This window comes from Lissotriton helveticus, chromosome 3_1 (genome assembly GCF_964261635.1).
Source record: "Lissotriton helveticus chromosome 3_1, aLisHel1.1, whole genome shotgun sequence".
Lineage (NCBI taxonomy): Eukaryota > Metazoa > Chordata > Amphibia > Caudata > Salamandridae > Lissotriton > Lissotriton helveticus.
The window spans coordinates 557,775,543-557,791,524 of NC_136061.1; the positions used below are offsets into that span (position 1 = coordinate 557,775,543).

The 15,982-nt window shown below is 43.4% G+C and overlaps 1 protein-coding gene across 1 annotated transcript in view; it reads left to right on the forward strand.

Moving 5' to 3' along the window:
* Nucleotides 1–15,982, forward strand: part of LOC144822694 (ATP-dependent 6-phosphofructokinase, liver type) — a 312,409-nt gene that overhangs the window by 15,919 nt on the left and 280,508 nt on the right. Inside the window, exon 2 of the mRNA XM_078680480.1 lies at nucleotides 10,678–10,751. Within this exon, the coding sequence (XP_078536606.1) occupies nucleotides 10,678–10,751 (74 nt within the window). The remainder of the gene's footprint in view (nucleotides 1–10,677; nucleotides 10,752–15,982) is intronic.

Here is a 15,982-nt window from a genome sequence, read left to right on the forward strand (position 1 = left end):
TGAACATTGTGCACCTAAAGCAACTGCTTTCAGCGTTGATGAAGCAATAAATGTTCACGCTCTTGAGCAGTCATCTGTGCAACTCCCAAAATGCACAGTAATCGGCCGAAGCACACTTGCGTGCAGTTGTGACATTAATAACTCCCTTTTAGGGTTGGACGCTTTGCTGTGAACTCCGTGAACTGCAAATTATTGTAATGTTTCTGAAGAAAAAAAGCAAAACTCACGCTTTTTTCAATGAAAAGTAACAATATAGATACTTCAAAGTTCTGCTCAGACTGTGGAGTATTCCCCAATCATCGGTGTGCTTATACATTGCGAATTCAGAGCTACAGATTTATCTATACTGGCCGTAGGCTGCTTTGGAGCGACACGGCGGGCAGGGGAGGGGGCGGAGCAGGGGCCTGGCAGCTGGCAGGGGTCAGGGCATATCTAAATTTGAGTGACACAAAATGGGACTATAACTAATGTGGCAGAGATATGGGGAGTGGGTGGGCGAAGCTAATCCCCATATGTACGTTAAAAATGCTAAAAAAATCTGCTGCTGTTTTTATCTCACCATTAACCGATTTCCAAACTCAAAAACCGTGCAAGAAAATAGCAGCAAGGAATTATCACAAGCACTCAGTGGGATTCCATGATGGCGGTACATCAACTACTGGGCTGAGGTGGACTGGAACTGACCTAGGAGGGGGGAGGAGGGAGGAGAAATGCGTCTCGGCCGGAGCAGGGGGCGGAGCAGGGAGAGCGGGCTTTTAAAATGTACTTCACACGGCCGGCCGGTCGTGAAACTGAAAGCATGGCCGGCCGGCCGTGAAAGCCTTTGATGCCGCAGGGGGTGGAGCGGCACCAGCTGGGAGAGTAGGCAAGGCAGGCGGCTGGGGGCATGTGCACGCGCTTTTAAGCTCAATGCGCATGCGCATTGAGCTTAAATTTCTCGTGCACTGCAAGGAATCGCCACGATTCCTTGCAAGTTGGATAAAGAGTGGATAAGCCACCATAGTCTCGCTTGCTCGATGCGCATGCGCATCGACAGGCGAGACCTAAAAATGAATGAAAATTGTTAGATTCTCCTATCTTACTATCCACATAGAAATGAAAATGCACCTGCACTTTATGTAATTGTATGTCTTTATGCTTTTCTACACTGTTTAAACAATGTATTAAGATAAGATGTGGCACTGTGCACTTTACGCATCCCTATGCATTAAATATGAACCAGCACTTCAAATTAGACTGAATTGCCTTCTACATTTGCTTGTGTAATCACTCGAACTGATTATAACTCCTAATGGCTGCTCTATAACAATTCTATGTTTTCCTTTATATATTGTGTATATATACTAGCACTAAGCTTTATTAAGCTTTGTTACATTTTAACCTGTATAAAGACAATTTGTCTTTTTAATGATTTTTAATTATAATGTAATGCCAGAATGATTTTTGTTTTCAAATAATATGCTTTCATGGTGGTTTTACCTGCACGGAATAAAGCTTCATTTGATTTGATTTGATGTGACAAACAAATGCTTTTTTAGGTTTTGCCTGCAAGTGCGCACGTAGTGCGCATGCGCAAAAAAACCTATTGAGTTCTATATATGATAGATGACCCGCCTCTGTCTCTCATTGGCTAGCTCCATAAATGGAGGCTAGCCATTGGGAGACAGAGGCTGTCAATCGCGCTTTCTCGGGGAAAACGCGATTCGGGGGCGTTTCTCGGGCTTTTTTAAGCCCTGCCCCTTTGTCCCGGGCCGCGCTGCGATTGGCTGCCGGCCCGGGACACCCCTGTGACGTCATTCCCAGGCCGCGCTCTGATTGGCTGCCGGCCCGGGACCTGACTTGTTTTTTTGGTCGCCTTGTTTTGGTCAGTTTCGAAGTGTATTTTTCAGGAGTGGGCTGCGCGATTGTCCTCTACGTGAGTCAAAGAGGAGTCTTCGCTGGGATGCCCCCCCCCACCCCGCTTCCGTGTCTTTCCCGCCGCCCCCCCTCCCGCTTCCGTGTCTTTCCCGCCCCCCCCTCCCGCTTCCGTGTCTTTCCCGATAAAAATACTGTTGCAGAAGACTGAAGTCTTCACACTTTAGTCACCAGCCACCTTGAAGTACTGCACCTACGGTACCCGCATCAGCATGCTTTTCTGTGCTATGTTTAACGTCAAAGAGACCCACCGTTCGACCGACCCACCAATTGCCTTAAATTACCGCATAGTACAGGCTCATACTAGCAGAGTGGATTTCGCAGATCCCCGAAGAAGCCAAGTCAGGAACACAGGAAGACAGGAGCTTGATCCGAGGTGGACCCAGTTGTGCTGGAGCGTCCAAACAACGAGTGCCTAACACCGACACCCGGAGCACCAAGGCGAGCCCCCTCGGCAACGAGGACTGAGACGGCGGATTCGGAGGGTCCAGAGTCTCTTTGACCCCGCACGCTGGAGCACCCGGGTGACCCCCCGCACAGAGGATCGTAACACAGGAGCAGTCACGACCGTCGCCGAGGACCCAGCTGCATGCAACATCAGTGCGGGCTACCGTCACGAATGACACTGCTCTAGCGACCCCTTCCATTCCCTGGCCCCACGCATACTTCTGAGCTGCAATTATAGGTCTGCTGTGCCCCCGCTTGCACGAGGAGGTCAACACGCTGAATAACCGATGTGGTGTAGCACTCGGTTTATTCAACTTTCGCGCTGCTCTTTAACATTTGTTCATTGATATGATCTTCACTCATGAGCTGACGGTGGAGGGGCACCCAGAGCAGCGCTCCGGGATAGACTGAGGAAGGGGATCATAAAAGGGACCTAGACGGTCAAACATCGATATACAGCACAAGCCCCACCATTTTATGATTTTATCAAACTATGGAACCTAAGACCACCCAATTAGCGGTAGGGTTAACACAAAGAAAGGACCACTCACCTCAAGCCACTGCAACCCACAAAGAAAGGACCACTCACTGCAAGACACTGCAAAACACAGGCCCTATAGCACTCAGCATATCATCAGACAGAAAGAGATGTTCATACAAACGGACAAAGGACCATCCCTTGTTAGTTTTTTTTGAAGCAACAATGCCATTTATTTATAAGTAAAAAAAAAAAAATGTCATGAGCAATGCCAATAGCTCTAACTTCTCCAAAGGCGAAACCGTTGCATTGTAAATGCTTGTTTGTAAAAGCGCCCCATGCCTCGGTTTCATGTTAATGGCAGCTGCGCCCCTTCCTTAGACACCGCTTGTCTAATGAAAGGGGCGCGGCTGCCATTAAGGTGAAAATGCGGCATGGGGCAATTATAAAAGTTAATAAACAGTAAAAAAAAGTCGTGGCCGCCACTGTATGAGCGTGCGTGCTATGAAAAAAGCGATGGGGTGAGTGTGTGCAGGCAGGAGAAAAGTTTAAGCAAATAGTGCTCACAGGCTGTAGTTAAAGCCTCTCAAGTAACAACACATGTAACATGGGGTGTCCTCATGGGAGGTTACAAAATGAGACAAGGCAGTACTAAGGAGAGACCACTAAGCCTATTGACAAATAAAAAGCCACAGTTTCCCAAGGACAATGACACAAGCTAGGGAACAATATGGGTGGAGAGTGGGTGGGGCTTCAAGTCCATACCTGAATACAGCATGCAGAGCAGAGCATGCGCTGCCCAGGCATAACCTAAAAACAGGGATTATGGGCAACAAGTGAAGCAGACCACCATGTTTGTGTTTGCATTCCCGAATGAATTTTTTTGGGGGGGTAAACACGCAGCCTGTGTTCGTTTAAGGAACATTGGCTACTTCCCCTGAGGTCACACGGCATGATTCTCAAAGTGAAAGCTTTACAGCAGCAACATATTTCCTTGTGCTCATCTGATACCACCTATTTTAAGGAGAGGTTATTTTTTTATGGGCTTGTGAACCCAGTTGCTATTTTAAACCATTGAGAAGTATCATTCCAAATCACAATTAGGCATGGGACATCCCTTTTCATGCCACTGCTTAATTGCAATTTCGAATGTGTCAGTAAACCTTTTTTACACATTGGAAATGCTTTTCCAACTCACAAAATGGGTTTAGTACGTTGCAGAAGGCTGTTTTGTGATCGCCAATCGGGTAATTTTAAGAATGGAAAGTTTGCACCTGCAGAATGGACATCTGGTACTAGATTAGCTTCTGCACAAAACAATAACTGAAAAAAATAGTTTGTTCATTTATTTCCTCTGGCTTGGGTCTCTGTTGACCTGACAGTTCACAAAAGCCTCCTTTCAATGTTTGCCATTGTTACCATTTATCTCGCTGTTAAACACAATTGAGCTTTTTCTGAGGCCATAATTCTAATCACTGTAAGTTGTGCTAAGCATATGTGGTATCTGACCTGCCTCTACCTCAGCATTTCTACTCCAATGAAGCGCCTAAGGAGCCATAGCGCTCTCCCACAGTACGAATGGAAAGTGTTAACGTGAATCTCAGCATCTTGGGTCACATTTTTAAGTGCCGAAAGGCTGTGGTCTGTCCAGTGGGACTATACTGATTTGTCCTGAAAGCTACTTTGCAGTTCACCGGATTTAACAATAAATCTGTGTATTCCGTTGGATTGTTCACGTCATTTTCTTTGTGTGGTGGTATAGTAAAGGGCAGATGCACTTATTCCCTCCTTCAGTTTGGAGTTTGTGGCATCAGTGGCCTCAGCTGAGGTTGGTATGGGTTCAACAATAGGTTACTTAGTATTGTCTCTGTGAGAACACGCCAGAACAAGTTTCTTAATTCAGTTTTTGGCTGGATATGCAGTTCTCAAATTCTTTTATCTGGCTGCACCAACACCCAGTATCAGGGTTCTGATTTGAATCTGTGAGTAATTTGGGGGGGTTTGTTCTTCAGTCATTGCTTTCAGATAGCCTTAAATTGTTTTGTGGAAACATTGTTTCACGTGGTTATCATTACTGTCCGGACAGGTAATGAACCTCTGTTTGCTCAACTACCGTACAGTCTTCAACTGCATGGTCTTCTCTGACCTTGAGCACTAAACCTTCTTGTGATCCTCAGCTGCAACAGAAGATCCTAAATTCTGGTGTTATTTTGCCTTCTCTGCATGCTTCCAAGTTTCAGAAGAGGATCTATAGACTGGCATCAAAAAGGGCTCTTAGCTTCTACTTTTCCTGTTGAGATGAATGCGGAAGAAGAGATAGTCAGTTGTTTGCAGTACTGTAGCGCCATCCCTAATTAAACTACTGTTTCTGAGCAAGTACTATCCTTATGGACTTTTTCATGCATTAAGATTGTGTCGTAATTTGTTAATTAGATCATGAACATTGTTTCTATTAGAGAAACATCAAAAAGAATATGCTTGTTTACGATTGTAGTATCTGGATTAAGCTATTGGGTGGCATGCTTTTAGGGTGTAGTTTTGTTGCTTAATCTGGTTTAGGGCCTGTTTTTTTCTGAACACCATGTCATCTTATTAAGTATTGTTATTTTATAGGAATAATTTAGAAAAAATAGGAATTTGTGAGAAGTATCTTTGTCATGACAAGCAAATTACCCCTCTTAAAGGTGCAGTGCCTTCCTTCAGTTTCATGATCTCCCATCTTCTGCCTCCTCCACGTTAGATGCAAGTAATCATTTTTTGTCATTTTTTTTACTTCTGTATGGCCAAGAAAATTAAGTTGGAACTGAGCTCCTCAACACGGGTAGTACCAGCTGTAGTAATGTTGTCGACTCAACTATGGGTCGCAAAGTGACTCTGGAGCGGACGGCTACCCTTGACTACTATTTCAATATACTTCAAATGCGCTCTTCCTGGAAAATATTCAAGAAGAGCTGTGGAAAGACGATAGAATCTGTTAGAAAAGAAGTTAATGGATGAAAAGTGATTCTTCTGCTTGATGTCCAGCAAGGACTTTGTGAGGCAGCCTGTTTTTTTGTAGGGTACAGTAGTTAAAGGGGCAAGAAAACCTATGCACCATCAAGGATGCACTCTACTCCAAAGTTTGCACTCAGTTTTTTGAAACGTCTTCCGGTTTACAGAAATATTGAGCAGTTGCTCTAACTTTTACCTGTTTTGAGTTAGAATATTTTATCCATATGGGTTTGATGAGGCTGCACACTAACCGAATATGTACGGCAACAGGCTCCCAAGTACTCAAGCCAGCTGACTATATTGCACTTCTAAAAACATGTATTGTACAATCAAATGACTATTGCAAAAAAAAAAAAGGAATAGAATAGGAGCCCAGATCACTGTGTTTGCAGCCATTTGCAAGAAACCAGACAGAGGATTCTGCCCTTGAATATTTATGAAATCGAATTAATCTACTGCTCAACCAAGCTTACAGACACACTTAAGAGTCAAAATTACCGGGCGGCCCCACATGTGGGCAAAAGAAGTCTGAACAGCTTAATTCTCCAGTCTTGGACAAGGCAGTCCTAGTATAGAACATAGATGGGAATGACGTTTCACAAGCAAACCAGCATTTACAATGCAATGGTTTCGCCTTTGGAAAAGTTCGAGCTATTGGCATTGTAAATGACAAAATTTGTATTTATGGTTGGTTTTGAAAACAGATAAATAAATGGCATTGTCCTTTACATTGCCATTAGCTTAATCTCTCGCAAATGTGATACCTATTGTACCCTACAGACGAGCTCAGCAGACAGCAATTACTACCACACACCCCCCCAGAGCCAGCCACACACACACACCCAGAGCCAGCCACACACACACACCCAGAGCCAGCCACACACACACACCCAGAGCCAGCCACACACACACCCCCAGAGCCAGCCACACACACACACCCAGAGCCAGCCACACACACCCAGAGCCACCTTGAACCACAGCAGATTCACCACAAAGTATCTCAGTTGAAGTGAATGCCCACCCTTGGGGGAACTTGCAGGGCCTGGAAGACCCAACCCAACATACAACTCACAACATCAGAGGCCCAATTCCCACCGGCCACAATCTGAGTACAGGAAAAAAAGAAGGCACCGTGGTCATCAGGTCACTTAATTTGATCAAACAATGTATATATATTAATTTTTCTGCAAAAAATGTTTCTTCCCAAAATTGAGAAATTCACGAGAGGGGTAACTAGTTTTCTTGAAAATTCATAACTAAGCAATTTTACAAAATTGTAAAATTATGAATACCTTACAGAATTGCAACTGTACACACCCCTCTTGAGAACTCTATCCAAATTGATAAATAGGAATCATGTATAACTATTTTAACCTATTTTAAAAACAATGCCTCTCGGTGTATTAAATTACACTGAAAACTGTCCTATAGTATGTTCTGTATTTTTTTCTTCAGTCAGAACGATGGGGGAATGGCCTGGAACATACTTTGAAATGTACAGAACAAATACAACGGCACGTTTAGTTTCTCGACATTCAGAAGTTACCCTCCACCTAACAGTACCATTCATGAATCTAAATGAGAAAAACACAGGCATGAAACACAGCAGTCCTAGTTTACAGAGGAATGTTATCCCCCGGCTTGATCTGCCTAAATAGGGACATTTAACTCAGAGTGCAACCTGCAGTTCACTAACATGCACAACTCTAATGCGTGAACCAATTTTACACAATTGTGTTCGTTTGGTAACCCCTGGTGAAACAGGTCAGAGGCTCCGTCCGCATGTCTGAAATGTGAGTTGCAAACGAAGGACAAGTCAAGGTCGGGAAACTCCGACAGGGACTACTTGCAGCGGATTCACAGAAGTGCAGCAAATGATTGAATAGATTTTCCCGAAACGTGAACTACAAGAACCTTACAGAGGGAAAAGCTGTAATTGCAGTATTTACTGTGGTAAAATGTAACGAAATAAAAAAATGAAGACGCAATTATCCGCTCTGAAAAATAGAACAACGGCATGTACTTTAAAAAAAAAAAAAATTAAAGAGGGGGTAAGGGTTCCTACGGTTTTATGGAATGTGGAAACACCTGGACACCAACCACCCTACTCCCTTTCTAGACATTTTTCGTTTCCTTTGTAATATTAATGTATTTTCTGCTACTTAAAATTGCCGCCCCACCCCCTTCCTTTTTTGCTACTAGTGCCCCCCCATGCCATCATCCGCCCTTTCACCCCTTCTTGTCGACTTTGACAGTAGCCTCTTGTCAGATTACCCTATGTCCCGTAACTCGTGAGAATCACATGATTGAACAATCCCCATTAGCAATAATTAATTTATTTCTTGTCGATTCATATAGCGCGGGCTCGATCCGACGGGAGTGGAGCGCTTTACATGAGAACCAGTTATATTTCACGAGGTCACATTCTGTATTTTATTTGTTTTGAGGCACAGGCGGGAGATACAGTGAGAGAGAACTCGGAGGGGCCATCTGCTCACTGCTCTTCACAGCAGCTAGCGCCGTGGGTGGTCTCTCTCCACCCTCCTACCCCCCCCCCGTGACACATGCACATTGGGGGCAACATGGCATGTCTAGGTACCAGCAAAGTGAGGAGACAGCAACAACTTAACAACTTGGTGTTCGTGCCCTGTGCTTTCACCTGTGTGTATTCAGGGTCCCCCCTGCCCACCCCCCCGGTGAGAGCACCCCCGGGATGGCAGCCGTGCCCCCCGCCCCTCCTCCAGGAGGGTCAATTCTGATTTCCAGGCCCAGGCGGAAACATCTGACCGGCGCGGACTACTTCGTTCCTGTCTCTCAACAGTCAGGTCTGTCCCTCACACTCCACTCACCGGGTGGGAGTGGGGAGGGCTGGTCTGAGAGGGAGGGGGCGGGGTGATGCATGCCTAGCTGCCAACACCAAATGTTCATTTACATTGTATTTATATAGCGCCTACCGCCGCTGAAGAGGCGCTGTGCCTCTTTCTGAAACAATGTGTGTGCAGAATAGAGGTGGGCAAGCCAACAAATGAACAGGGCGAGCCGAGCCAAGGGCCTGGCTCGTATCTTAGAGCCGTGCACGAGCCGAGCCCTGAAAATATGTACACCCCACCATAAACCACGTGTACAAATACAACAAACCACGGAAAATATGATAACGAGTCTTCAAAGTTCACAAAATGTATTTCTTTAACGCATGGACGATCTGACATTAACAGGGCACGTTATAGGACTGCTCTGAGAAGCATTTATTAATAGTGATAGTTTTCTACAAAAATGGTAGTCTGAACTCACATATTCGCTGGGGCTTTCATGCGTGAGGACGAACAAAAAAGAGATTTGGTAACAAACAATATTTGCCTAAAATCACACAATTTAAGCAAGGAAGCAGGTGTCTGTCCAGGTTTTCTGGTTTCACTCTGTACAAACAGCCAGTAAGTAGGTTTCTGTTTTTTTAACCTCCGTGCATTCTTCTGCATTTAAAAAAAAAAAAAAAAAACAGCACAACCTGGACCCCAGGTATTGAGCGCTTTACGTGGGTATCAGACAGTTCATTACACAACCATCCATGCATTGCTTACAGCCATGGGGAGATGAAGTGATTTGCCCAGAATCACATGATGTTGAGCGGACGCCGAGATTCGAACCTGGCATCTCAGGCCACAACGCCACAACACCAAACAGCGGGTTGAGGAAGGCAGACGCCACAGGAAAGGTCGGCTCGGTATGATCTCGCGGTTACAACAGCACTTCGAGCCGAGCCGAGCTAGCTTCATGTGCGAGTCTGGCGAGTGGTCTTCAGTCAGCCCATGCTCTGTGAAGCACGCATGGTGCATTCTGGTAATTGTAGTTCCGGTTAAGCTACTGGCTTAAAAAAAAGCTTTGTCGGCTAAAGTTATGGCTGGCTGAAGGTGTCACACATGAGGGAGCACGGGGCACCGGGGAGCACGGGGCACCGGGAACCAGACCGCAGCCCACCCCGGACATGTAATGGGGGGAGGCCGGGGCTGGCCCTGATTCTGAACCCCGCCCCCGGGCTCCTCTGTTTGACTCCTGAATGTTGGGGGCTGTGGCCCCCCTTCCTGCCCCAGGCGGCATTGCTCTTAAAGATAGGGGATCGTGTGTTACCCAGATGAAAAGAGGCCCAGGACTCGACCAGTCTGTTTTCTTTCTTTTAAGAGGCCCGTGTCTTTCTTTCCTTCTGCCACCACCGAGAAGATAAACAAATAAACAGATTTTAATGTCAAGATTGCGCCGTGGACAGACCCCCGAGCCCCAACATGGAACAAGTCAGGTCCCGGGCCGGCAGCCAATGACAGCGCGGCCCGGGACAAAGGGGCGGGACTTAAAAAAAGTCCCAGAAATGCCCCCGAATCGCGTTTTCACGAGAAAGCGTGATTGGCAGCCTCTGTCTCCCAATGGCTAGCCTCCATTTATGGAGCTAGCCAATGGTAGACAGAGGCTGAACCAAAGTACATATGTAGAATCAAGAGGTTTTGCCGTGCGCGGGGCAACTGCTACGCAGTTGCCAACGCCCAGGGCGAAACCTAAAAAAAGCTCTCCAGAAAGAGACCATCGCATAGTAACCTGATTGATACCTTTGAACCTCATTCAGCAGTACCATATTTCAGCAACAGAAAAGGGATGAACCCGCAGTCAAATAACATTTGGATCATAGAACATGATCCTAATGTGTCATTTTATTTTTCCTAATCCTGGGCATTACTAAGCTAGCAAGATCTACTTCTTAGTGAATTGTAAAAAGGGCAGGGGGACATTATATGAACAAGTGTAAAGAAAAGGTTTGTTGTGCTTGGCTAATTAGTGATTAACATCTTTCGGTTTTCTAGGTATGAATGCTGCTGTTCGTGCTGTCACTCGAATGGGGATCTATGTAGGAGCAAAGGTTTTCCTGATATATGAGGTTGGTACTTACAGGACTGTTTGTTTTTTTATTCTGCTTTTGCAAGACTGTGTCAAATCCTAACGTCTCATGCCATTGAATATTAGTGTCTCATGCGGCACAAAAATAATTTTTGCATGTCTTCTGTTCTGTCAATTAGGAATATGTTTTTGTCTGAGACTGGAATGTTTGCACTTACTAGATGTGAGGGTTAAGTCATGAGCATCCGAGCCACTGTGCATTCCCCATAATCATTGACCGATCATAGTGCTTGCCTGTGCTGAACAAAAACGTAAATTCATGAGCTCAAATGAAGAGCTGATGTATACTGAATTGAGCTTGCAGAAAAGAGAAATGTATTTCCCAACCCAAGTCAGTGAAGTGTAAAAATATTGAAAGGAAGATAACTTTTGCAAAATGTGAAAACCTTTTTTCCACATTGTCTTCACACATCTTTACTAACGGCGGCTCACTATATTCTTTTATTATAATGTCAAGTAAAAATTGGAAGTGAAGGAAAACGATTGAGGTTGGGATAATTCTAAATATTGACAGAGAAAAGTGAATAGGGTACTGTAAAAAAAAAACAATGGGGCCATTGGGCACAAAAAGAGTAAATACAGAAACGAATGAGTTCTAACTGGTAAAGATCAACATTGGAAAGAAGGACAAGGGAATCGATTCGGTGAGGTTTAATTTTACCCGAGTTGATGTTATATTGATCTGGTCTTCCTGTCCTCCAGAGTTTAACTTGAATCTTGAATGATGGGTTCACTACTAAATAATGAAACCAAATACGTTGTGGTCCCGCACTCCTTAGGTGTATGAATGTTCAAAATGGTACTCAAATTGTAACTAGTTCAGTGGTGCTGAATGTGTATACTCTCTCTGAGCATAGAGTTGCTTGACAATTATGGATGCGTGTTTCTTGACCACAAGATTCACAACACAATCGCACTCCGTTGGCACTGTTTCCTCAATGTAGTCAAAAAGGTTAATTCAAATATTGTTCATGAATAAAGTTGCATTTATTTCTTTTTCTTGCTTGTTATTTCAATCATAACATTCCTTTATGAGTTTAAATCTCACATTTTTTATGCCCGATGCATTTCGAGCTGCGCTCTTCCTCAGGGGACTTCTAATCTGAAAACAATGTAGTACATATTCTTAGTCGTCAAAGCTGAAGTGTAATCACTGTACATCCTATCATCTTGTCTCCCCATAGTGTTAAGTATTTAGTCTGGTCACCACACTCGTGTACACCTTATTGCCCTGCATATTACATCATAGTTATTATACACATAAACATAGTCGAACCTTTTTAAATCCAGTACTACACTAACCTTAGTACTCCTCCAGAGTAAGCGTACTTCCTAAATGCATGTCCGATTGTCACACGTGTATCTGCAATCCATAAAATTATTCGTGAATGTCTAATTCGTGAATACACGCTAGTGTTAATCATTGCACTCCGATACCAATATCTAATCTAAGCTGACAAGTAGCTTACCCGCTCTGTGCGGACCTCTCTCTTCCTCGAACTCCTTTTCGTATTCTGGCGTGTGGCGTTTTTTCTCAACTGACTCTATGGTCTTTCTCTATGCTCTATAACGCTTCCGTGTGTGTGCCGATCACGTGGTGTAAAGCGTAAACACTAAAGGCGGACTATCGTCTATATCGACTGTATCTGCACAATATATCCTATTCTAGTTTTTTTTGGGTCGTTAAGCCTTAACGCTTACCGACGTCCTGCCAATAAAATCGCATTCCTATAATGTAATCGTTGTGTGTACCTGATGTCTTAAACACCATATTAGTGTAGTATGATGGGGAGACACCCTCAATTTAAAACAAGCATAGCACAGAGACTATATGTCAAAACATAAAAGGCAAAATCGCCTAAAAAAGTCTAATACAATACGGCTAATAAAATAAATGAGCACATATACTCAAATGTAGCAAGTAACATCATCATTACAGTCCATCAAAAGTACATTATATCATAGATCAATCTAATGTCCATGTTGCATTACAAATAACAACTAAAATCTAATCGTTCGTTGAGCCCCTTCGGCTGTAAGGTACATAAGAAGTTCATCCGGTGTATTTCTCGTTTTAGTAGATTCGTGTGGTTATCTCTTCCTGGTAGGATGTTGACAACTTCAAGAATGCACTATTTTAGCTGAGATACATTGTGATTGGCGTCTGCAAAATGAGTTGCTATGGTAGATTTCAGGTTTTTTAACCTAATGTTGCTCTTATGTTCTATGAGTCTGGTTTTAATCTTTCTCTGTGTCTTGCCCACATAGGAGAGTCCACAGGGGCATCTCAGCATATATATTACGTTGCTTGTATCACAAGTGCCAGATACTTTCAAATTTACAGGTGTTCCCTTGGTGGGATGGTTGATAGTGTTACCTTTGATTATGGCTAAACAATTTCCGCAGTTATGGCAAGGAAGAGTTCCAGTGTACCTTATTGTGGCTACTTTCTTAGGGGTCTTTATTAATTCTTTCAAATTTTTTGTCCTTTTATACGCAAATATTGGCATTTTGGTGAACAGTCCTTTAAAATCCTCTTCAAGTGCCAATAATGGCCAGTTTCTCGTGATCGCCTTCTTGATTAGGTGACTTCTTGTCGAAAATTTTGATACAAATACTTGTCTTTGTTCATCCGATTTGGATTGTGAAGTTAACAAGTGTTGTCTCTGTAATTTATCTGCACAATCTGCTGCAGATTCTAGGATGGATTGTGGATATCCCCTCTTCTTGAATTTCATTAAAGTGTCATTCTTATGTTTGATGTGTAGTTCATGTGTTGAAGTAATTCTTTTGATCCTAAGTAACTGTGAGAATGGTAGGTGATTTTTCAATGATGATTGGGGGAAGCTGTTATAATGTAACAGATTTTTTTTGTCCGTGCTTTTTGTGAATACACTTGTCACTAGGTTGTTGTTCACATTAGTAATTAACACATCCAAAAATGATATTTTCTCCTTACTGATGTTAAACGTGAATTGGATTCTGGTGTTGATGGTATTTAACTCTTGTAGGGCCTTAGTCAAAGAATTTTCAGATCCTTTCCATAGTAGAAATATGTCGTCGGTGTACCGTTTATAGAGGATTACATTTTGTTGCCATATCTCCTGACTCAAAATATGATCCAGTTCAAATCTGTGCATAAATGTATTTGCATAAGTTGGGGCCGCACAATTACCCATAGAAGTACCTGAGCACTGGGCGTACTACTAAATAAGCAGCAAGGTTTATGTGACGGTTATTAGTTTGAGGTTGTAATTTGGTGGTAGGTACTAGCAGCTGTTATGTAGAGTTGGATAACATCTGTCTCTTGGTCAAGTAGTTTTGAATTGCATTTACCACTTTAGTTTGTAAACATAAACATATCAGTGTTTCCTCATGTTTCCAATAATCCTACTTTTGTCTAAATATATAAATAATTAGTAAAAATGAATAAATACATTTTGTTCTGATAGGCAATTTACGACATTACTATTGCTCTTCTATCTTGCTCAGTCGATTAACTTCTTTCTTCAGTACCCATCCATGTTTGGTTCCACCAGAGAGTGGGAGTGTCACAACTTCTTTCAGTCAATATTTTCACTGTCGAGCACAATTTGATACCCATTATCCAATTGCAGGCTCACAACGCCAGGATGGAATGTCAGTACTACCTCACTCGATGCCATTGATACCAACAGAATTTTTAATCCAGTAGCATTACTCTGATTTCTAATATTCAATTCTTACTTTCTGAAAACCGTTCTTAACTTTACTCCAAATCTTTCCTTTTTCTCAAGGTGATCTCCATCTTTGTCTCGGGTAGGACTAACCTTCCCTCTTCTCCTTCTCATCCTCTTGGTTCTGTTCTACTCTCTTTTATCCTTGCACTCTGTTCCCTCTTCTCTATCTTTAATCACTCAATTTCTTCTGGCACATTCGCCCACCCCTTCAAATTTCTTACTATTCTCCCCATTCTTAAAATAACACAACTCTTTAACATTCCTTTTCTTCTACCTCTGTCATCTCTCATTTTCCTTCTCATTCAATGCTACCTGAGTGCATACTATACACAGTTTCCTTTCCTCTTTCTCTAGGCGGACTGCTCCCTGAAAGTGGCCTTCATATCTTTAGATAACTCGCTAATTTACTGACATTATTCTCCTTTCCTCCTTCTGGACCCGCCTGCTGCTCTTGACATAGTGGGCCACTCTGTTTGGTATTCTGCCTTCATTGAGGTTTCCTTGTCTGCACGCTCCTGGTTCGTCTCCTACCTTTTTCAGCACTTCGACTCCGTGTCTAGGGCAGGGCAGTCTTCTGATCCTTTCCTTCCGTGTTCACAAGGCTTTGCATTTGGCCAGCTTCTTTTTTTGTTTACCCCCCCTCCTCTTGCATTCCTTTTTAGGTCGATGCCCACTAGTTAGCGCAAGTGTAGAAACTAGTGGGCCTAGAGCCCGCCCATTGCTTAGCATTGTTTTGACTTAATCGTGGCTCACATTTGCTTGCTTCTTATTCGTTGACTTGTGTGGGCTTTCCTTCCTCTTCTTGTATTTGTTCCTCACCTGGAGTGCAGACGCATACATTTTTTTTTTTTCACAGACGAAATTTTAATACATTTTTACATGGTAATGTATATGATATAGTTTTTTTTTTTTTAAATGTGTTTATTAGCAATTGCACATCAGAAAAAAGCACAAATAGAATGCATTCACATTTATGTATACAAGATCCACAAGTTGTGGTGACAGTAGTGCTATGTAATACATAAGGATAAGAGTTTTGTTAATTTTCGTTTCAACAGGAAACAACTTAGGCTGTCATCAGAGCATAAAATATAAAAATGCAAAAGCAAAGCATACACCAGGCAGTTGGAAATAAGGCAAATAAAGAGCGTATAGGGTCAGGGCACAAGCAGTCGATATACAATACGTGTCAGAGGACAAGCGTAGGAGTTCGCTCAGCGCCGCTAGCAGCAGCGTGCGGCGCCCTTGGGCAGCGAGAGCCTCCAAGGCCAAGCGCACTGCACAACCTCTCCACCCCAAGTAGTAGCGACATAGGGGACACATCACAATAGATCAGATGTTGCGTTTCAGTATGGCAGGGTTAATCAACCAGGTCAACCGGCACGGACTGGGGGGACTCAGCTCTGCTCCGAGACCATTGCAAAAAAGGTTCCCAAATGTCTCTTGGTCTGGAGGCAGAAGGCATCAGCTCCCAGTAGGTAGTTAATTGCGT